This window comes from Pan paniscus, chromosome 19, assembly GCF_029289425.2.
Source record: "Pan paniscus chromosome 19, NHGRI_mPanPan1-v2.0_pri, whole genome shotgun sequence".
NCBI classification, from domain to species: domain Eukaryota; kingdom Metazoa; phylum Chordata; class Mammalia; order Primates; family Hominidae; genus Pan; species Pan paniscus.
In genome coordinates this window covers 78,161,348-78,185,212 of record NC_073268.2, presented here as the reverse complement: position 1 = coordinate 78,185,212, position 23,865 = coordinate 78,161,348, and the positions used below count along the sequence as shown (strand labels likewise).

Below are 23,865 nucleotides of genomic sequence, written 5' to 3'. Positions count from 1 at the left end.
CTAACATGAAATATTTGTTTGCAGGTAGAAGATGGGACATCTAGTGTAACAGTGTTATCACATGAAGAAGATGCTATGTCATTATTTAGTCCCTCTATCAAGCAAGGTAAAACCTTTATTTCCTAATGAAAACATTGCATTCCAGGATTATTACTACAGACTGATCTGATATTGTTGGACTTCTAATATTCCTTTTTGTATAATTCATTGTTTCATAGAAAGGAATCTTTCTTAAATGATGGATTTATTGGTTATCTTTTATTGGAAGAAGCAAGTTCAGGTGATAGAATTTGTGTTTTTAATTGTTGCAGCCTCTTTCCTGTTTTTACATATAAAAATAGTTTTCTATTAAAAACTCAGTTTTATGTAATAGATTTCTCACCCCCTTCTACTGGGAATTACGTGAAAGGAAGTAAAAGAATGAAGGCACATATTGACTGGAAAGTGATTGAGAAAAGGCCATTGTTATACTATGCCAAGGCTATGGTTATACTCTCCAGGAAAAACACACTTGAAAAAAATGGGAGAAAGATACTGATGTCCAGTTGGTTGACAGTAGAGTGTTTCATCATCATAACTCCAAGTGTTTGCTCTCTGAAGACACTACTTTCAAGCCTATAGCAATGGGGGTTACAATTAGAAGACTATCAGTTCTCTTCATACCTGTCTCCATTGTTTAAATTATAATTGAAAAATGGATCTGGGCACCGTGGCTCACGCCCGTAATCCCAGCACTTTGGGAGGCCAAGGTGGGTGGATCACTTGAGGTCAGGAGTTCAAGACCAGCCTGTCCAACATGGTGAAACACCATCCCTACTAAAAAAATACAAAAATTAGGCCGGGCACAGTGGCTCACACCTGTAATCTCAGCACTTTGGGAGGCCGTGGCGGGCGGATCACGAGGTCAAGAGATTGAGACCATCCTGGCCAACATGGTGAAACCCCGTCTCTACTAAAAAAATAGAAAAATTAGCTGGGCATGGAGGCACGCGCCTATAGTTCCAGCTACTCGGGAGGCTGAGGCAGGAGAATGCTTGAATCTGGAAGGCAGAGGTTGCAGTGTGCCGAGATCATGTCACTGTACTCCAGCCTGGCGACAGAGCGAGACTCTGTCTCAAACAAACAAACAAACAAAAATTAGCTGGGCGTGGTGGTGCATGCATGTAGTCCCAGCAACTTGGGAGGCTGAGGCAGCAGAATCGTATGAACCCAGGAGGCAGAGGTTGTGGTGAGCTAAGTTGGGCTGGGCACAATGGCTTACACCTGTAAGGCCGAGGCAGGTGGATCACCTGAGGTCAGGAGGTGAAGACCAGCCTGGCCAACAAGGTGAAACCCTGTCTCTACTAAAAATACAAAAATAAAGCATGTGTGGTGCCAGGTGCCTGTAATCCCAGCTACTTGGGAGGCTGAGGCAGGAGAATCGCTTGAACCCAAGAGGCAGAGGTTGCAGTGAGCCGAGATTGTGCCACTGCACCGCAGCCTGGGTGACAGAGCGAGACTCTGTCTCAAAAAATAAATAAATAAATAAAAATTGAAAAATGATTTAGAATAAGCTCAACTATGATTGTGTTGTGACATAGAATAAATATGAGTAAAATGTTTTAAAGTTTTCACCTGTAAAATGAGGAGATAAGGTCATTGCCTAAGGTCCTTCAGATCTAAAACCACAATTTCTAAATTAAACTTTACTGGAATTTTGTTGTCATTTTCTTCCCACACACACAAGTTAAGAGAGCTGTTCTGAGGCCACTAATTCAACAAATATTTAGTTAGCACCTGTTATGTGTGGGTACTGTTTGGGTATTGGGGACACAGTGGTCAAGACTCCACTTTGAATATGTCTGACTTAAACTCCTTGTGAATGGAATAGAGAGACATAGTATAGTAATTCATTTACAAAACCCATTTAACTTTTAAAATAATTTTTTTAATTGACAAGTAAAAATTGTATATATTTATGGTATACAACATGATGTTTTGGGGGGGAGTGTGTATATATATATATATACACACACAGTGTGCCGAGTGTGTGTGTGTATATATATATACAGTGAGACCCTATACATATATACACACACACCAAAAAATATATATATATTTACATTTTTTTAACATACTCATATTCTGTGTCACAACACAGTTACAGTTTATCTTATTCTAAATCATTTTTCAGTTATAATTTAAACAATGGAGACTGGTATGAGGAGAATTGTTAGTCTCCTATTGTAACCCCACAACTATAAGCTTGAAAGTACTGTCAAGTCTTCAGTGAGCAAACACTTGGAATTATTTTACATATATATGTGTGAGTGTGTATATATATGTGTGTGTGTATATGTGTGTGTATGTATATATAGTGGAATGGGTAGATCAAGCTGTTTAACATATGCATTACCTTACATACCTTTTTTGTGCGTGTGGGTGAGAATACTTAAAATCTACTTTCAGCAATTTGCAAGTATACAATATGTTATTATTCACTATGATGTACAGCAAAATCCATTTAACTTTTGATGTGGGCAAAGTAAGTCATCTTCTGGTGTGTGTTTTCGATGACAAAGTTTTAATATTTGGAATAAATAGAGGGTCAGTCTGTGGATAACCAAAAATAAGAAAAAAATCTATCTGAACAATGAACAAATGGTCTAGGTAGCTTGAAAATTCAACAGTTTGGATTCTTTGCCGGAGTGATCTACAGATTCAGAGCAATCCCTATCAAAATTCCAATGACACTTTTCACAGTAATAGAAAAAACAATCCTAAAATGTGTATAGGGTCGCAAAAGGCCCTGAATGGCTAAAGCAGTCTTGAGCAAAAAGAACAAAGTTGGTGGCATCACACTACCTGATTTGAAAGTCTGCTGCAAGGCCAAGTGTCATGGCCCATGCCTATAATCTCAGTATTTTGGGAGGCCACAGTAGGAGAATTGCTTGAGGCCAGGAGTTCAAGACCACCTTGGCCAACGTAGTGAGACCCTATCTGTGTAAAAACAATAAATAGGCCAGGTGCAGTGGCTCATGCCTGTAATCCGAGCACTTTGGGAGGCCAAGGTGGGCAGATCACCTGAGGTCAGGAGTTTGAGACCAGCCTGGTCAACATGGCAAAACCCCGTTTCTACTAAAAATACAAAATTAGCCAGGTGTGGTGGCGTGCACCTGTAATCCCATCTATTTGGGAGGCTGAGGCAGAATTGCTTGAATCTAGGAGTCGGAGGTTGCAGTGAGCCAGGATCGCTCCATTGCACTCCAGCCTGGGTGACAAGAGTGAAACTCCATCTCCAGTCAATCAATCAATAAAATGTTAAATATTTTAAAAATTAAAATATATGGCTGGGTGTGGTGGCTCACGCCTGTAATCCCAACACTTTGGGAGGCCAAGGCAGGTGGATCATGAGGTCAGGAGATTGAGACCATCCTGGCTAACACAGTGAAACCCCGTCTCTACTAATAATACAAAAAATTAGCCGGGTGTGGTGGCACACACCTGTAGTCCCAGCTACTTGGGAACTGAGGCAGGAGAATCGCTTGAATCCGGGAGACAGAGGTTGCAGTGAGCCAAGATCACGCCACTGCACTCCAGCCTGGGCGACAGAGCGAGACTCTGTCTCAAAAAAAAAAAAAAGCTGGATTCATGGAAGTAGAAAGTAAAGTGGTGATTACCAGAGACTGGGGGTAGGGGAATGGGGATGGCCAGAGGACACAAAATTTCAGTTGGGAGGAATAAGTTCAAGAGATCTATTGTAAATTGTGGTTACTACAATTAATAATAGATTGTATATTTGAAAATTCAGAGTAGATTTTAAGTGTTCCCAACATAAAAAAAAGTACCTGTATATGAGGTAATGAATATGTTCAGTAGCTTGATTTAGCCATTTCACAATACATACATTAAAAAAAAAAAGAAAAAACTCAGAAACAAATTGGGTTGTTTGGCCTACTTACCTATCCTAGGATGTTCCCTGGGATATAGGAAACATGTAAGCCCCTTCTTGTGCCTGTAGTTCAGCTTTCTCAAAATGTGAAACATATGCTACATTCTGGAGTATCTCCAAGGTGGAGCTTCAAAATCTTGGTTTTTAGTAAGTATCTTAGATGATTTTTACTTACTCTTAAAATTTCAAAGGCACAACTCTAGTGAATCTTTAGAACTGACACACCAGAGACACTGGGGAAGTGACTTTTATCTTTCTGAAAACGAGGACTCTCAAGTCAGTTAACAGAGAATGATTTGGAAGGTTATGTATCAAATTGTTTTTCTTGTGCAGGAATATATTGGGAGTTTAATTTTCATTGTAATTGGTATCATGTTTTTGTTACCCTAAAACAGGGCGAGAGGGTAGGAAAATAAAATTGTAGTACGGTAACTAAGCGGTAATATTTATCTAGTACTTAAGCACCTAGTACTGGGTGAAGCACATTACCAACATTCTATTACATTTTATTCTTGGTATTGAGGCACAGAGACATTAAGTAATTTGTCAAGGGTCATACTGTTAGTGGTGGAGCTGGGATTCAGATTAAAGTCTGTCTGGCCCAAGAGTCAGCTCTTGATCATTGTTCTGTTCTTCGTTTACATTTCAGAAAGATAGAAAAATACAGGCCAGGTGAGGTGGCTCACACCTGTAATCCCAGCACTTCAGAAACAGAGGTGGGCAGATTGCTTGAGCCCAGAAGCTCAAGACCAATCTGGGCAATATGGCGAAACCCCAACTCGAGGAAAAAAAAAAAAATTAACTGGGCATAGGGTCACGTGCCTGTAGTCCCAGCTACTGGGGTGGGAGGATTGCTTGAACCCGAGAGGTCAAGGCTGCAGTGAGGTGTGATTGCACCACTGCATTTCAGCCTGGTGGTGACAGAGTGAGACCCCGTCTCAAAAAAAAGAAAAAAAAAATTACAAGTATGTGTATTTAATTCTGTTTTTCTAATAGTATTTATATTTTTATTTGATGCATTAATTATTCATGTAGAGTACTTAGCTATTTTATGGATTACCTGACCTTATAGTGAGCTTCCTGGGAAAGATATAATCATTTATTTATAACTTTTTTTTCTATAAAAACACTTTCTCGATTTTAAACAATAAAGTACAATTTCTTGTTGCATAATCCCCTTATGACCTTAAAGTTATATGTCTAATTTAAAAAGAATAGTACTTATGTGGTCATTAGTAGCAGGTTTTTTTTTGTTTTTTGTTTTTGTTTTTAAGATGGAGTCTCGCTCTGTCTCCCAGGCTGGAGTGCAATGGCGCTATCTCGGCTCACTGCAACCTCTGCCTCCTGGGTTCAAGCAGTTCTCTGCCTCATCCTCCCAAGTAGCTGGGATTACATGCGCCTGCCACCACACTCAGCTGATTTTTGTAGTTTTAGTAGAGACGGGGTTTCACCATCTTGGCCAGGCTGGTCCTGAACTCCTGACCTCGTGATCCACCCTCCTCGGCCTCCCAAAGTGCTGGGATTACAGGCATAGTAGTAGCAGTTTTAATTTTATTTTTCTGATTGACTTTTGTAGATGCTCCACGCCCTACTAGTCATGCCCGTCCTCCATCAACAAGTTTGATTTATGACTCAGACCTGGCTGTCTCTTATACTGACCTTGATAATCTCTTCAATTCTGATGAAGATGAACTAACAGTGAGTATCTCATTAATGAATAGGATTATAATTTGTTTTCCTTGATTTTATTTTTTTTTATTTTTTAGAAGTGATTTGTGAGTTTAATACTATGTTTTAGCCCTGAACAGTAGGAAATATAGTAAAACCTCATTCATTGATTTCTTTTTTAAATCTCATGTTTGAGTAGTCTTGCCATAGTGTCATCTATAAACTTTGAGGGTTTTGTTTCTCCTTTTGTTTTTACATTTGGGGGACACATGATTAACCTTAATTTGAGCTCTGCCATATGTTCTGTTTTGTAGTTTTAGGAAGCAGAATTATTTTCCTATTTGATTCTGTAGTTTGAGAAATGACTCTGGAATTTACTCATTCAGAGAACACATACATAATTGACATTAAAGGTATTTGCTTTGTCAATTTATTAAGGAATACCAGCTCTTTTGAATTTGTTTTGCATCACAGCTATTATAAGACAGATACATGATATAACAATAAAAGAGGAAAAAAATAATATTTAATCTTTAACACCCATTTGCAGAGAAAGGTGAAGATAAAAGAAATTAAAGCTTAAAATGAGATTCCCTAGAATGTCAAGTCTCTGTCAAATTAATGAATTGGGTGCTGCATTATCATAAAAGGGAATTCCTTTTCATCTGCATAAAGGTAGCTTGGAAACTTCTATGGTACATTTGATCTTTCCTTTCCTATGTAATATGCATTTAGTCCTCTCTCAACATATATATCTCTATATGTGTGTATATGTGTGTGTGTACATATACATATATATATATTGCAGATACATAAACTTTTACTGTGTATCCCATAATGTAGTACATTTTAGGGCACCCTTTACTAGTCAACTATATCCTTGAATGCTTTGGCACATTCATACTTTCTCTCTACTACCATTCCTGTATCAGCTGTGGTTCCTCTGAAATAAAAGGTTGTAGTCAGAACGTGGTCTACATATTAATATTTATCACAGACTGTCTAACAGAAGACATGGAACAAATGTTAGCTCTGAAAACACTGGTAAGAGCTTGGAGATAGTAAAACTTGTTTGTTCAATCTACTAAAAGTTAGGAACTCTATTGCTTTGTCATTAGATCTTCTGAAGTTTGTACTTAGTTTTGCCTGTTAACAGTATTTTTGCAGGAATAGGGAGACTATTAAAACAAGGTGAAAGTATAAATAAGAATTTAGATAGGTGAGTGATTGATTATATAGGAAACTTTAATGTGTTCAACTTAAGGAGACAAATGCTTTCTCTGCAAGTATCTTTTACCAAGAAGCATTTTTAATGTTAATTACAACCCCTTCTTATTGCAGGTTTTCTTATTTTTATTTATTTTAAGACAAGAGTCTCACTGTATTGCCCATGCTGGAGTGCAGTGGTGCAGTCCTGGCTCACTGCAACCTCTGCCTCCCAGGCTCAAGCAATTCTTGTGCCTCAGCCTCCCGAGTAGCTGGAATTACAGGCATGCCCCACCCAGCTAATTTTTTGTATTTTTAGTAGAGATGAGGTTTCACCGTGTTGGCCAGGCTGGTCTCAAACTCCTGGCCTCAAATTGATCTGCCTGCCTCAGCCTCCCAAAGTGCTGGGATTACAGGTGTGAGCTACCATGTCCGGCCTCTTATTACTGGGTTTTAAGTTAAGGTTAACCTTACTTCTGTGTATTTTGAAAGTATTGGTCATTTTCTTTGGAGGAACTTTTTCCTTTTAATTTGGAGGCTTACCAAATAAATTAATCTGGAGTCAGTGATTAAGAAATATTTTATATCTTTCAACACTAGTATGTATTTGGCTGTATCACAGATTCAAAATACTACTTTTAATGAATGGGCTTTACTGTTAAGTTATATCTGAATGATTACTATTTTGAGATCACATTGGATGTAAAATTTTAGATAAATATGTGCTTTTTTTAAATAGCCTGGATCTAAAAAATCAGCAAATGGATCAGATGATAAAGCCAGCTGCAAGGAATCAAAGACAGGAAATCTGGACCCGTTATCTTGCATAAGTAAGCTTCCCTCATCTGTGCTCGAGATAAATTTGCAAACTTTTAATCTCAACAAAGCTCCCCACTCCTTTTGTTTTAAACACAGATTCGCCTATTTTTAGTCATGTTAAAATGTATGTTTTTATTAAATATAGGCACTGCAGATCTTCATAAAATGTATCCTACACCACCATCATTGGAACAACATATTATGGGATTTTCCCCAATGAATATGAATAATAAAGAATATGGTAGTATGGATACAACACCTGGAGGAACTGTTCTAGAAGGAAATAGTTCTAGTATAGGAGCACAGTTCAAAATTGAGGTTGATGAGGGATTCTGTAGCCCCAAACCTTCTGAAATTAAAGTAAGTATGTTTTTTCTAGAAAAATAATTCACTTCCTATATTTTCTTATAGAATTAATTTGTTGCTATGGTCAAAAATTATTTTATAGTGTTTGCAGTTTTGTAGCTAAGTTGAGGACTGAATTATTGTTGTCACTATTAAGAATGCATTTAAGAAAATAATAGAATTGTATTTAGATTTTATTCTGTTTAAAGAAGGGAAAAAAGGTCCAGAGCCTGTTTGTTTATTTATTTTTTCCTCCTAGAAGATAAGATACTGAAAACCTACCATCTTTATATTGTAGGATTTTTCTTATGTCTATAAGCCTGAAAATTGTCAAATTCTAGTGGGATGTTCCATGTTTGCACCTCTAAAAACTCTACCAAGCCAATATCTGCCCCCTATCAAATTGCCAGAAGAGTGTATTTACCGTCAGAGTTGGACTGTTGGAAAATTGGAATTGCTTTCTTCAGGGCCTTCAATGCCATTCATCAAAGAGGGGTATGATTTATGTTGTTACAATAGTATGTGACTGCTTATACAGCTTTAATTTTTTTTCATAGATTTACCTGGTATGCTGGAAAAATAAAATTGGTTTTTGAAAATTCTAAAAATTATTTCTGGTTAATCAATTATAGTGATTGGCCGGGAGCAGTGAATCACGCCTGTAATTCCCATACTTTGGGAGGCCAAGGCAGGCGTATCCCTTGAGGTCAGGAGTTTGAGATCAGCCTGGCCAACATACGAAACCTCGTCTCTACTAAAAATACAAAAATTAGCCAAGCGTGGTGGCGCATGCTTGTAGTCCCAGCTACTTGGGAGGCTGAGGCACAAGAATGGCTTGAACCTGGGAGGCAGGCATTGCAGGGAGCCGAGATCGCACCAGTGCACTCCAGCCTGGGCAACAGAGTGAGACTTTGTCTCAAAAAAAAAAAAAAAAAAAATTAATTGGGTATGGATAAACTATTAGGAAACTTAAGACTATTATGCTTGATTTGTATTCCGAAGCACCTTTTCTTTTGGGCTGCAATTTTAAATTGCTCCCATTTTTACATTTGCCATCTTTTCCACACTTTTCACATTTTAACATCTCTGACTTTGTCAGTTTCAACTCAAGGCTAAAAGAAATCTGAATTTGAGATGTCTTATAAGTGGTAGCATTTTAAAATTACCATTTTTCCCTTTTTACACATGAGCATCTCTAAAATCATTTTTCTTTTTTTATAGTCAGTAGCATCTTAGAATCAAGGAAATATAAGTATTTCTAGTAAACAAAATTTATAGATAGTAAATATGGATGTCTAGGTATGCATTAGCATATAGAGTGCTTATTAATGATTTTTGAACTTGTTGATTGATCCTTAGTCAACAACAATCACTTAGAGTAGATATGTTAACCAGAAATAAGAATTGACTGTGCTTGTAATTCTTGCAATACTTGTCCTTTCATAATTTTCTATGTAATTGAAAAACATTTGGGACGTTTTTAGTTGTATTTCACATTACTAATATGTTCCTTTATATATATATTTGATCTTCTTTTACCCTGGTGATGATAGTGATGGAAGTAATATGGATCAAGAATATGGCCCTGCTTATACACCTCAAACTCATACTTCTTTTGGGATGCCTCCTAGTAGTGCACCTCCTAGTAACAGCGGAGCAGGAATTCTTCCTTCTCCATCCACCCCTCGGTTTCCAACTCCAAGGACTCCAAGGACTCCTCGGACTCCTCGTGGAGCTGGTGGACCTGCTAGTGCTCAAGGTTCAGTCAAATATGAAAATTCAGACTTGTATTCACCAGCTTCTACCCCATCTACATGCAGACCCCTTAATTCTGTTGAACCTGCAACTGTCCCTTCCATCCCTGAAGCACACAGTCTTTATGTAAACCTCATCCTTTCAGAATCAGTTATGAATTTGTTTAAAGACTGTAACTTTGATAGTTGTTGCATCTGTGTTTGCAACATGAACATCAAGGGTGCCGATGTTGGAGTTTACATTCCAGACCCAACGCAGGAAGCACAATATAGGTGTACCTGTGGCTTCAGTGCTGTCATGAACAGAAAATTTGGAAACAATTCAGGATTATTTCTTGAAGATGAACTAGATATCATAGGACGCAATACAGACTGTGGCAAAGAAGCAGAAAAACGTTTTGAAGCTCTCAGGGCTACCTCTGCTGAACATGTTAATGGAGGACTAAAGGAATCTGAAAAATTATCTGATGATTTGATATTATTGCTACAAGATCAGTGCACTAATTTATTTTCACCCTTTGGAGCAGCAGACCAAGATCCTTTTCCTAAAAGTGGTGTAATTAGCAATTGGGTACGTGTTGAAGAGCGTGACTGTTGCAGTGACTGCTACCTTGCATTAGAACATGGGCGTCAGTTCATGGATAACATGTCAGGAGGAAAAGTTGATGAAGCACTTGTGAAAAGTTCATGCTTACACCCCTGGTCCAAAAGAAATGGTAAAGTATGCCAATAAAATACTTTTTTGTTTGCCTATTTCCCTTTAGTTACATTCTTAGGAAAAAGTAATAAAGGCAGTTTCCCATGTGGCAAATAAAGACATTTAAAGTTGGACTTAAAACTCTTTATGGATGATGTTTTTAAAGGGAAAATTTCTTAGCAGTTTAGTTTAATTTCACCAATAAAAGTATGGTTATTATAAATCTGTAATTATATACTTATGTAGGAATATGAAAGGCACATTCCATATATTTATTAGCATAACATTGCTAGTGGTCTGCTTTATTCAACATTCTTTCACTCATTAAGTATTTACTGGGCACCTTGTATGTGCCAGGTATTAGCCTAGATTCACTGTTGAAGAAAGCACACATATTCTTTGCCCTTTTTGAATCTATAATTTAGTGGAGAAAATAGGAAATAAACAAAAAAGCATATAATAGTAAGAAGTAATTTGGAGGAAAAGCAGAGTAAAACAGTAGAAAAAGACACCACATATGTACTATTTTAGATGTATGGTCAGATAAGATACTACTGAGGAGATAGCATATGGGAAAACTCCTACATAACATAGAATATGAGCTATGTAGTTAAATGAGGGAAGAGTGTTTCAGGCAGTGCAAAGACCCTGAGGGAGTATTTTGCTTTTACATGTTTGAGGAACATTAAGGTGACTGATGCTGCTGGAATGCTTTGGGTGATAGGGAGACTGGAAGGAGATGAAATTTAGGAGGTAGCCATTCACCAGCATCATTTAGAGTCTTATAGACCATGTAAGGCCTTTGTGGTTTATACTAAATGTGATGGGAAGCTATTGAACAGTTTTGACAAGGAAAGTAACATGATCCTTATTCTGATTGTTTTTTAAGAGATCTCTCAGTCTGGCACAGTGGCTCATGCCTGTAATCCCAGCACTTTGGGAGGCCGAGGTAGGCAGGTCACCTGAGGTCAGGAGTTCGAGACCAGCCTGACCAACATAGTGAAATCCCGTCTTTACTAAAAATTTAAAATTAGCTGGGCTTGGTGGTGGGCGCCTGTAATCCCAGCTACTCGGGAGGCTAAGGCAGGATAATTACTTGAACCTGGGAGGTGGAAGTTGCAGTGAGCCAAGATCGCACTACTGCACTCCAGCCTGGGCAACAAGAGTGAAACTCCCATCTAAAAGAAAAAAAAATGGCTGGGTGCGGTGGCTCATGCGTCTAATCCCAGCACTTTGGGAGACTGAGGTGGGCAGATCATGAGGCCAGGAGTTGGAGACCAGCCTGCCCAATATGGTGAAAAATACAAAAATTAGCCAGCATGGTGGGGCGCGCCTGTGGTCCCAGCTGCTCAGGAGGCCAAGGCAGAGGAGTTGCTTGAACCTGGGAGGCGGAGGTTGTGTTGAGCTGAGATAATGCCACTGCACTCCAGCCTGGGCAACAGAGCAAGACTCTCTGTTGCTATTGTGTGGAAAATAGCGTTGGGGTTTGGAAGTAGTGAAAGTGAGAACAGAAGCAGGATAAATCAGTTGGAAGGCAGTTTCAGTAGCTTAGGTGAAAGATGATGGTAGCTTAGACAAGATAAGAGGCCAGCGAGATGTAAGTAATAGGTTTTAGGTTATTTGGGAAATAGAACCTACAGGGTTTGCCAAAAGACGTGTAAGGAAAGATGAGGCATCAATAATAGCTTGAGCACCTGGGTGAATGGTAGTACTAACTACAGAGGAGGGAAACACGGGGGAGTAAATCAGATACACATTTGGAGATAATATGTTTTAAATTCAGAGGAATGATTGGGTCTGGAGATAGAAAAATTTTGTGTGTGAGTTATTATGAAAAGCTGTGGATCTGGATGAAATAACCTATAGAGTAATTGTAGATAGAGTAGTACAAGGATGGAGCTGACATTTAGAAGTGGGGAGGGAGAAAAGGCACCAGGAAAGGAAATTGAGAAGGAGGTTGGAGGAAAACCAAGGGAGCATGGTATCCTAGAAATCAGGTATAGGGAATTTTTGTTTGTTTGTTTGTTTTTGTTTTGAGACAGAGTCTCGCTCTGTCACCAGGCTGGAGTGCAGTGGCGCGATCTCGGCCCACTGCAACCTCCACCTCCCGGGTTCAAGCAATTCTCCTGCCTCAGCCTCCCAAGTGGCTGGGACTACAGGTGCATGCCACCACACCCGGCTAATTTTTTGTATTTTAGTAGAGACGAGGTTTCACTGTGTTGCCCAGGCTGGTCTCGAACTCCTGAGCTCAGGCAATCCACCTGCCTCGGCCTCCCAAAGTGCTGGGATTACAGGTGTGAGCCACCGTGCCTGGCCCGGGAATATTTAGAAGAGAGTGATCATCTCTATCAAATACTTCGATACATTAAGGTGAAAACTGAGACAGGCTATTGGATGTGACCAAATAGAAGTTGGTGGTCACCTTGATAGGCAGTTTCAGTCAATCTGATTGGAGTGGGTTCACAAAAGAACGGGATGAGAAGCAAACTTAGACAATTTTCTGGGGACTTTTGCTGTAAATAGCAGAGAAATTGCATAATAGGGTTAAAAGAGAGGTTTATTATTATTTTATTAAAGGTGCATTGGGAGTGATCCTATAGAAAGGAATTTTTTTTAATTGACAGATATGGCTTATGGCTGTAATCCCAGCATTTGGGAGGCTGAGGCAGGCAGATCATTTGAGCCCAGGAGTTCAAGACCAGCCTGGTGAACATGGCAAAACCCATCTCCACTAAAAATACAAAAATTAACTGGGTGTGGTAGCATGCACCTGTAGTCTCAGCTACTTGGGAGGCTGAGGTGGGAGTATAGCTTGAACCTAGGAGGTGGAGGATTCAGTGAACCATGATTGTACCACTGCACTCCAGCCTATTTGACAGAGTGAGATTCTTCTCAAAAAGAAAAAAATGGCCATGTTTGCAGGGTTGAGTAATCATGATAGTACAGATGGAATGTTATATGGCTTCTGAAAATGAATTACAGTTATGTATAACAAATAGATGAATCTTAGTGATACTATTGAGGAGAGGAAGAGGGAACAAGTCCCAGAAGATTACATATAGTCAGATACCCTTTAAAAATACCTCTTTAATGTATTACCATTAATAAAGTTTTGAAACAAGCACAACTAAATGTATTATTTACATGCACGTAAAATTGAGAATATTGGTTAATTCTTGAAATTTCACGTGTCCAAAAATGACCAAGAGATAGGGATAGGGAGAAACATTTAATAAGATCGTTTTTGGTAATGTTCTAGTTCTTGGGCAGTGAGATTACAGTTGTTCATTTTATTATTAAAGAAAATTTTTGAAATGTAAGAGGACAACACATGGACCAGTGATTAAGTTCATGTATATGACAGAGTATCAGCATTTATCCAATTATTCATTCTCAGGGACCAAATTTTAAAAGGGAAAGACACAAATAAATATCATAGGTATTCAAAAAAAAGGAAAGATTATTTTAAGCCATATAGAGTAGTTAAGATCATAGGCTATGGACTCAGACTGCTTGGGTTTGAAACATGACTCTAGCACTATATACTACCATGACTCTAGCACTATATACTACCTGCTACCTTGGGCCAAGTTAGTTAACCTTTCTGTGCCTTGATTTCTTAAAATAGGGTCAATAATAGATTTACTTTACAGGGTATTGAGAGAATCAAATGAAATACAGAGCAGTTGATCCGCCCACCTTGGCCCCCCACAAAGTGCTGGGATTACAGGCATGAGCCACCCAGGAGTTTGAGACCAGCCTGACCAACATAGTGAAACCCCATCTCTACTAAAAATACAAAAATTAGCTGGGCATGGTGGCGCATGCCTATAATCCCAGCTACTCGGGAGGCTAAGGCAGGAGAATTGCTTGACCCCATGAGATGGAGGTTGCAGTGAGCCCGAGATCCTGCCATTGCACTCCAGCCCAGGCGACAAGAGTGAAACTCGGTCTGAAAAAAAATAAAAAAAATAAAAAGCAGTTTTGGAGGTTGCAATGAGCCTGAGATCCTGCCATTTCGCTCCAGCCCGGGCAACAAGAGTGAAACTCGGTCTGAAGGAAAAAAAAAAGGCAGTTTTTGGCACATAGTAAGAACTCAGATGTTAGTAGTGGTAATGACAGCAGCAGGAGGATTAGTGGCACTCTTTATAATTATTTTGTTTTTAAGAACCAACTTATTTGCCAAATAATGGAAAATATTGAGCTTTACCTGGTATATGTTTTTTGAATAACAGTAAGCACTGATGTAAACAGAAAGCTGCAGACTTGAAAATGAATTTCTTAACAACTTGTCCAAAGAAAATAATTTAGTACAAGAAAGAGAGAAATGGGGCTGGGCACCATGGCTCACCTCTGTAATCCCAGCATTTTGGGAGGCTGAGGCGGGAGTATTGCTTGAGACCAGGAGTTTGAGAGAAGAAAGAAAAGCCTTTATATTTCAATTAAAAATTTTCAGTATTAAAAACAAATAATGGGCCGGGCACGGTGGCTCATGCCTGTAATCCCAGCACTTTGGGAGGCTGAGGCAAGTGGATCACAAGGTCAGATCAAGAACATCCTGGCTAACACGGTAAAACCCCGTCTCTACTAAAACTACAAAAAATTAGCCAGGCGTGGTGGCGGGCACCTGTAGTCCCAGCTACTCGGGAGGCTGAGGCAGGAGAATGGTGTGAACCCGGGAGGGGGAGCTTACAGTGAGCAGAGATTGTGCCACCGCACTCCAGCCTGGGCAACAGAGAGAGACTCCGTCTCAAGAAAAATAATAATAATGTTGGAAAACATAAATGTGCAATATTAGAATACTTTGATTAAATTATAGCAGCATCATGAAATGGTGGCAAGCTCCTGCATTAGAGCCCTTGGCATGTTTCCTCCCTCTTGGATACTCGTTTTCCAGATATTTATGTGGATAACTCTGTCTCCTTTAAATCTTGTCAGATATCATCTTCTCATTATAAAAATGCAAACCCTTCTTGTTCTCCATCTTGCTTTCTTTCCATAGTGTGGACTATTACCTTCTAACATAATAAAATTTATTAATTGTTGTTTCTTACCCCCATTAAGTACACTCTTTGCAAAGTTCTGTGTAAAGGCAAAGATTTTTGTCTATAATCTAAACACCTAGAATAATGAACACAGTAGATGATCAGGATATTAAAATAGATGTTTGGATTTGTTTATTTAGTTTTAACATCTTGAAAGAAGGTTATGTTTGAATGAATTTAAAAGTCTACAAAGTATAGTTTGTATATATATGTATTTTTTTTGTTTTTTTTGTTTCTTTGTTTTTGAGACGGAGTCTCACTCTGTTGCCCAGGCTGGAGTGCAGTGGCGCGATCTCGGCTCACTGCAAGCTCCGCCCACCGGGTTCACGCCATTCTCCTGCCTCAGCCTCTCCAGTAGCTGGGACTACAGGTGCCTGCCACACGCCCAGCTAATTTTTTGTATTTTTAGTAGAGACGGGTTTCAACTTGTTAGCCAGAATGGTCTCGATCTCCTGACCTCGTGATCCACCTGCCTCGGCCTCCCAAAGTGCTGGGATTACAAGTGTGAGCCACCGCACCCAGCCAGTATAGTTTGTATATTTTAATGACAACATTAATTTTGTTGAAGATAGACAAAGCTCTGTTCTAATTATAAAAAATACATACTTGCTGAACAAAAATTAAGAATACCATACAATTCACCCATTTAAAATGTACAGTTGGCTGCTTTTTAGTATGCAGAGTTGGACAGTCATCAACACAGTGGGTTTTAAAACATTTTCATATTAAACCCCCTACCCGTTAGCAGTCACTCCCTTTCTCCATCCAACCTTCTTTCCTAGCTATAGACAACCACTAAGTCTATTTTCTGTCTCTCTAGATTGGCCGCTTTTGGATATTGCATATCAATCGAATTATATACTGTATGGTCTTCAGTGACTGGCTTTTTTCGCTTTCCATGTTTTCAAGGTTCATCTATGCTATAGCACATATTAGTACTTTATTGCCAAATAATATTCCATTGTATGAAGATACTGTATTTTATTTATCCATTCATTAGTTGATGGATATTTAGATTTTTTCCACTTTTTGGCTATTATGAATAATGCTCCCATGAACATTTGTGTACAAGTTTTTATATGGACATGTTTTTATTACTCTTAAGTGGATTCACTGAGTCATATTCTGTTTAATCTTTATTTTTTTTTGAGACGGAGTCTCGCTCTTGTTGCCCAGGCTGGGGTGCAGTGGCGCAATCTTGGCCCACTGCAACCTCCACCTCCCAGGTTCAAGCAATTCTCCCGCCTCAGCCTCCCAAGTAACTGGGATTACAGGCTCCCGCCACCATACCCAGCTAATTTTTGTATTTTTAGTAGAAATGGGGTTTCACCATGTTGGCCAGGCTGGTCTAAAACTCCTGACCTCAGGTGACCTGCCTGCCTCGGCCTCCCAAAGTGCTGGGATTACAGGCATGAGCCATTGCGCTTGGCCTTTGTTTTGTTTTGAGACAGAGTCTCACTCTGTCATCCAGGCTGGAGTGCAGTGGAGCCCGATCTTGGCTCATTGCAACCACCAACTCCCAGGTTCAAGTGATTCTTGTGCCTCAGCCTCCCCGGTAGCTGGGATTACAAGCATGCACCACCACACCTGACTGGTTTAATCTTTTGAGGAACCGCCAGATTGTTTTCCATAGCAGCTGCACCATTTTACATAACTACCAGCAATATATGAGGGTTTCACTTACACTTGTCACATTGTTTTTCTTATTATAGTCATCTTATAATCAAAGTATCTCATTGTGATACTTTGTGTGAAGTAGTATCTCATTGTGGTTTCATCTGCATTTCCCTAATGACTAATAATGTTGAAGATTGTTTCATGTGCTTGTTGGCCATTTGTATATCTTCTTTGGAGAAATGACTTTTCAGATTTTTTGCCCATTTTTAAAATTAGGTTTTTATGTATTGTTGAATCCTGAGTTCTTTATATATCTTGGATACAAGGACATAAGCCCCCTTATCACATGTGTGATTTGCATATATTTTCTCCTGTACTCTGGGTTGTCTTTTCATTTTTTTTTTTTTAAGATACGGGGTCTTGCTACTTTGCCCAGGCTGGTCTCAAACTCTTGGATTCAAGCGATCCTCCCGCTGCAGCCTCCCCAAGTAGCTAGGACTACAGGGGCCTACTATCACACTCAGCTTCTTTTCACTTTCCTTTTTTTCATATCTCCATAGGATGTGAAATCTTTTTACTTTCTTGATGGTATTCTTTGAAGCAGAAACATTTTTAATTTTGATGAAGTCCAATTTATTTTTTCTCTTGTTGCTTGTGCTTTTGATGTCTAGGTCAGGACCTAACCCAAGGTCTTGAAAATTTACTCCTATTACTTTTTTGAAATAACTTTTTAGTTTTAGCTCTTATATTTGGATCTCTGATCCATTCTGAATTTTTTGTGTATAGTATATGGAAGGGTTCTGACTTCATTCTTTTGCATGTGGATATCTAGTTGTCCCAGAATCATCTATGGAAAAATGTTATCTTTAAGTTGTCTTGGTACCTTTGTCAAAAATCAATTTATCATAAGCATGAGGTTTGATTTCTGGATTTTCAGTTTATTTCTATTGATTGATTATCCTCCATGATCACTCCTTTTTTTTTAACTTTTAGGTTCATGGGTACATGTGCCAGGTTTGTTATATTAAGTAAAAGGTAAACTTGTGTCCTGGGGGTCAGCATACAGATTATTTTGTCATGCAGGTAATAAGCATAGTACTTGATAGGTATTTTTTTGTGATCATCTTTATTTATTTATTTTTGAGAAAGGGTCTCGCTCTGTTGTCCAGGCTGAAGTGCAGTGTTACGCTATCATGGCTCACTGTAACCTTGACCTCATGGGTTCAAGTGATCCTCCCACTTCAGTCTCCTGAGTAGCTGGGACCACAGGCGTGTGGCACCATACCCAGCTAACTTTTTGTAGAGACAGGGTTTTGCCATGTTGCGCAGACTGCCTGTGACCTCCTAAGCTCGAGCAGTCTGACTGCCTCAGTCTCCCAAAGTGCTGCAATTACAGGCATGAGCCACCACCCAAGCCCGGCCTGTTAGCATTTTCAGCTACTAAGTAGTATTCTACTATGTATACAAAAGTTTATTTAAGCATATTACATATTAAGTATTGTATTTGGAACTTAGTTTTATCTAGTTCCTTACACTTTTTTTTGTTTTTGTTTTTGTTTTTGTTTTTTGAGACAACAAGCTCTCACTTTGTCACCCAAGCTGGAGTGCAATGCCATGATCTCGGCTCACTGCAACCCCTGCCTTCTGGGTTCAAGTGATTCTCCTGCCTTAGCCTCCCGAGTAGCTGGGATTACAGGCATGTGCCACCATGCCTGGCTAAGTTTTATATTTTTTGGTAGAGACAGGGTTTCACTGTGTTGGCCAGGCTGGTCTCAAACTCCTGACCTCAAACAGTCCACCCGCCTTGGCCTCCCAAAGTGCTGGAATTACAGGTGTGAGCCACTGGGCCCAGCCACTACACTTTTTAGGTATAGAAAATTGGGGCCAATAACGATAAATTAGGCAAAGGTAATAACGAATTAAAATTGAATAATTTAATATAACTGTGCTCAAACAGGTTTAGTGGTACAACTGGACCATTCTGGGGGCCACATTTATTATATCAATATCATTTAGTGATTTTTCCTTTAGCCATTTGACATTTATGAGGAGCACCTTTCATACCCATTCTGATAGTTGGTCAGAAATGCAGGTCATAATTTGATAATTTATAAATATTTAAGATGTATAAGCTTATAAAATATTTATGGATAATATACTTTTTAGCAGTGTGAGCAAGTTACTGTATAATTTCTGTATTTTAGAATTGTTAAAGTCTACTTTTTTTTTCAAATTAAACTTTAATAATTATGACCAGTCTTTATTCACTTCACCATAGTAGTGCTAATTATGGGATATAATTTCAATGTGAGGCAGACTTCTTTCTGGTAAAATACCTACAGCACCAAAACAGCCAACATAAATGCAAAAAGAAAGAAATTTATTTGATTAATTTATAAATTGATTAATCAGCTAATGAATGACTTTTTATGGAAATAAGTTACAGTAACTTTTTATTGTGTGTCTTCTTGGTTGTAAGAATCTAGAAGAACCTTTTTACAGATCATCTTATAGAACTTAATGCAATTCTCTGCACAAGTAAGGGTTTAATCTTCTTGATGCTGAAGACCTGAACTTCCCTATATGTGTTTTGTATTATCTTAAAATTTTATTTGTGTTGGCAATAGCAATTCTTAATTACTTGTTTTTTTTAAAATGCTTGTAGATGTGAGTATGCAGTGCTCACAGGATATACTTCGAATGCTCCTCTCTCTTCAGCCAGTTCTTCAGGATGCCATTCAGAAAAAAAGAACAGTAAGACCTTGGGGTGTTCAGGGTCCTCTCACTTGGCAACAATTTCATAAAATGGCTGGCCGAGGCTCTTATGGTAAGTAATTTATAGTGATATATAATGACTGATTTTATATCAGTCCTCAGATTTCTGTGCCCAACTGGAATAAGCACATTAGTTTTCTTTAAATATATTTGTGGTATATTCTTAAGGCCACTATGGTCCAATCCTAGCTTTTTTCCCCACCATTTCCAACATTCAGCTTACTCAACTCTCCAACTCCACTTCAAAAGGAGTGGCTTCTCTTAGGTCTGTTCTTACACATAGGGGGCTTTCCCTCAAGATTTTACATGAAGAAAGGGACATACTGCTTAGATTTTTTTTTTAAAGGCAAAAAAAATACTTTTGTTATAAATTATTTTACAAAATTAAATGAAAAAGGGAGGTGGAGTGGGAAATGAGGGTTATACTAGTGATAAAAGGCCCCCTAAGGTCTTCATTTAAAAAGAATTACAACTAAGAAGAAATTTGCTGGTTGTGACCAGAGTAGCAAATGAATTCTCGTAATAGGTATGCAGATTTATTGTCAGCTGTGATGAAAATGCCATTCCAAATATTTGAATTATTTGTTGAAGATTGTCTCTGAAAGGTGGGCCGTAATTGGAGTTTTTCAGATACATTTGGAATGATACGTCTTGAAATCTTTGACTTTTGTGTGTGGATTTGGAATCTATTACATATGAAAGTAGTAGATTTGCCTATATTTTCCTTTTCTCCCTCTTTTAATGGCTAAATAATTTAAATTTCATTACAAAACTAATATTCTGTGAAAAATGCAGGTTAATGAAAATATATTTTATTTTATTTTATTTTATTTATTTGGTTTTTTTTGGAGACAGAGTCTCGCTTTGTCGCCCAGGCTGGAGTGCACTGGCGCCATCTTGGCTCACCGTAACCTCCGCCTCCTGGGTTCACACAATTCTCCTGGCTTAGCCTCCCGAACAGCTGGGAGTATGGGTGCACGCCACCATGCCCGGCTCATTTTTTTATTTTTGGTAGAGACAGGGTTTCATCACGTTGGCCGGGCTGGTTTCAAACTCCTGGCCTCAGGTGATCTGCCTGCCTCAGCCTCCCTAAGTGCTGGGATTACAGGCATGAGCCACCGCGCCCGGCCAGAAAATATATTTTAGTATAAACTTTTACATTATTTTAAAAACTAAGATGGTAGCCGGGCGCGGTGGCTCACGCCTGTAATCTTAGCACTTTTGAAGGCCAAGGCAGGTGCATCACCTGAAGTTGGGAGTTCTTCGAGACCAGCCTGACCAACGTGGAGAAACCCCGTCTCTACTGAAAATACAAAATAAGCCGGGCATGGTGGTGCGTGTCTGTAATCCCAGCTACTTGAGAGGCTGTGGCAGGAGAAGAAGAATCACTTGAACCCGGGAGGCGCAGGTTGCCGCCAGCCGAGGTTGCCATGAGCTGAGATCGCGCCATTGTACTCCAGCCTAGGCAACAAAAGCGAAACTCCATCTCAAAAAAAAAAAAAAAAAGGTAGATATTTATTTATTTATTTATTTCTGTACCTTAACTGATTTTGGAGATCATTTCTATCTGCACATATAGAGATTATCTTTTTTTATGGCTATATGTATTCCATTGTTCTTTACATATGATAAAATATTTTACCAGTGCAGTGTTTATGAACATACAGATTGTTTCCACCATTATCATTACAGCTACTTTTCAGTGATGCACAGATCCCTGGCTTTAAAGCATGGGTGTATTTTTATTTTATTTATTATTATTATTTTTGAGATATGTTCTGTCACCCTGGCTGGAGTACAGTGGCACAATCATGGCTCACTGCAGCCATAACCTCCTGGGTCCAAGTGATCCTCTCACCTCAGCCTGCCAAGTAGCTGGTACTACAGGTGCGCACCACCACACCCAGCTAATTTTTGTATATTTTGTAGAGATGAGGTTTTGCCATGTTGCCCAGGCTGGTCTCCAACTCCTGGGCCCTAGTGATCTGCCCAACTCACCCTCCCAAAGGGCTAGGATTATAAGCACCCAGACATGTATTTCAAGAAAAAAAAAAAACCTAAATAACTCTCTGTAATGCCTTTTTTTTTTTTTTGAGACAGTCTCACTCTCTTGCCCAGACTGGAGTGCAGTGGCATGATCTCAGCTCACTGCACCCTCCGCCTCCCAGGTTCAAGCAGTTCTCATGCATCAGCCTCACGAGTAGCTGGGATTACAGGCATGCATTAACCACACCTGGCTAATTTTTGTATTTTTACTAGAGATGGGATTTTGCCATCTTGCCCAGTCTGTTCTTGAACTGCTTGCCTCAAGTGATCCACCTACCTAGGCCTCCCAAAGTGCTGAGATTACAGGCGTGAGCCACCATGCCCAGCCCCTGTAATATCAGTTTGAATTCCCACCAGTTAAAGTGCCTGTTTTCCCAAAGCCTTGCCTAGTAGGATGCTGATTCAGTGGATGAAAAATGGTTATTTCCCATTATAGTTTGAGAGATTAAATAGTACAGACTGTGGGGATAGATTTCTTGGGTTTAAATTCCTACTCTGCTACTTCTTGTGAAATGCTAGAGAAATTGCTTAACTTCCTCATTTATGTTTTCTCATCTCTAAAATGAAGTTAATAATAGTTTCTGCCTTATGTTTTTTGTGAGGATTAAATGAGTCAGTACATGCAAAGAGCTTTGAACAGTACCTAGCACATAGAATTATCAGTTTGCTATTATTAATTTTAAATTGCTTTTTTAATGAGAAAGAGCATCTTTTTATGTGTTAGAGATAGTTTTGTTTTGTAATCTCCATGTTCTTAACCCATTTTTCTATTAGGTTGTTGGTCATTTTCTTTTAAAAATTTTTTTATTATGGTAAGAACACTCACCAGGCATGATGACTCATGCCTGTAATCCCAGCACTTTGGGAGGCCAAGGTGGGCGGATCACTTGAGGTCAGGAGTTTGAAACCAGCCTGGCCAACATGGTGAAACCCCATCTCTACCAAAAATTCAAAAATTATCCCGGTATGGTGATGTGTGCCTATAATCCCAGCTACTCAGGAGGCTGAGGTGAGATAATTGCTTGAACCCAGGAGGTGGAGGTTGGAGTGAGTGGAGATCGCACCACTGCACTGCAGCCTAGGCAACAGAGCAAGACTCTGTCTCAAAAACAAAACAAAAAAAAACTAAAAAAAAAGAACACTTAACATGAGATCTGCGCTCTTAGTAAGGTTTTTTCTTTTTTCTATTTTTTAAATTATATTATTTTTAAATGTATAAATAAGGATGGTGTCTCACTACGTTGCCTAGGCCTCAAACTCCGGCTCAAGTAATCCTCCCACCTCAGTCTCCCAAGGTGCTGAGATTACAGGCATGAGCCACAGCACCTGGCCTACAGTGTATTTTTATGCCAATTTTTTGTTTGTTTGTTTTTGAGATGGAGTTTTGCTCGTTTTGCCTGGGCTGACGTGCACTGGTGCAATCTCAGCTCACCGCAACCTCCACCCACTGGGTTCAAGCAATTCTCCTGCTTCGGCCTCCTGAGTAGCTGGGATTACAGGCATGCACCACCATGCCCGGCTAATTTTGTATTTTTAATAGAGACGGGCTTTCTCCATGTTGGTCAGGCTGGTCTTAAACTCCCAGCCTCAGGTGATCTGCCCACCTCGGCCTCCCAAAGTGCTGAAATTACAGGTGTGAGCCACTGCACCCAGCCCCATGCCAAAAATTTAAATGCAGACCAGACTTGGTGGCTCCTGCACGTAATCCCAGCACTTTGGGAGGCTGAGGAAGGAGGATCACTTGAGCTCAGGAGTTTGAGTCCACCCTGGGCAACACAGCAAGATCCCAGCTCTACAAAAACTTTAAAAATTAGCTAAGCATAGTGGCACACACCTGTGTCCCAGCTATTCGGGAAGCTGAGGACAGAGGATTGCTTGAGCCCAGCAGGTTAATGCTGCAGTAAGGCGTGATTGTTCCACTGCAGTCTAATCTGGGCAATAGAGCAAGACCCTGTCTCAAAA

General features: G+C 39.4%; 1 protein-coding gene across 1 annotated transcript in view; it reads left to right on the top strand.

The window, feature by feature from the left end:
* The window catches only part of MED13 (mediator complex subunit 13), a 121,109-nt gene that overhangs the window by 71,386 nt on the left and 25,858 nt on the right, over positions 1-23,865 (top strand). Inside the window, exons 11-17 of the mRNA XM_003814474.4 lie at positions 25-106; positions 5,508-5,629; positions 7,545-7,635; positions 7,770-7,984; positions 8,268-8,464; positions 9,523-10,439; positions 19,748-19,909. Coding sequence (XP_003814522.4) covers positions 25-106; positions 5,508-5,629; positions 7,545-7,635; positions 7,770-7,984; positions 8,268-8,464; positions 9,523-10,439; positions 19,748-19,909 — 1,786 coding nt within the window. The remainder of the gene's footprint in view (positions 1-24; positions 107-5,507; positions 5,630-7,544; positions 7,636-7,769; positions 7,985-8,267; positions 8,465-9,522; positions 10,440-19,747; positions 19,910-23,865) is intronic.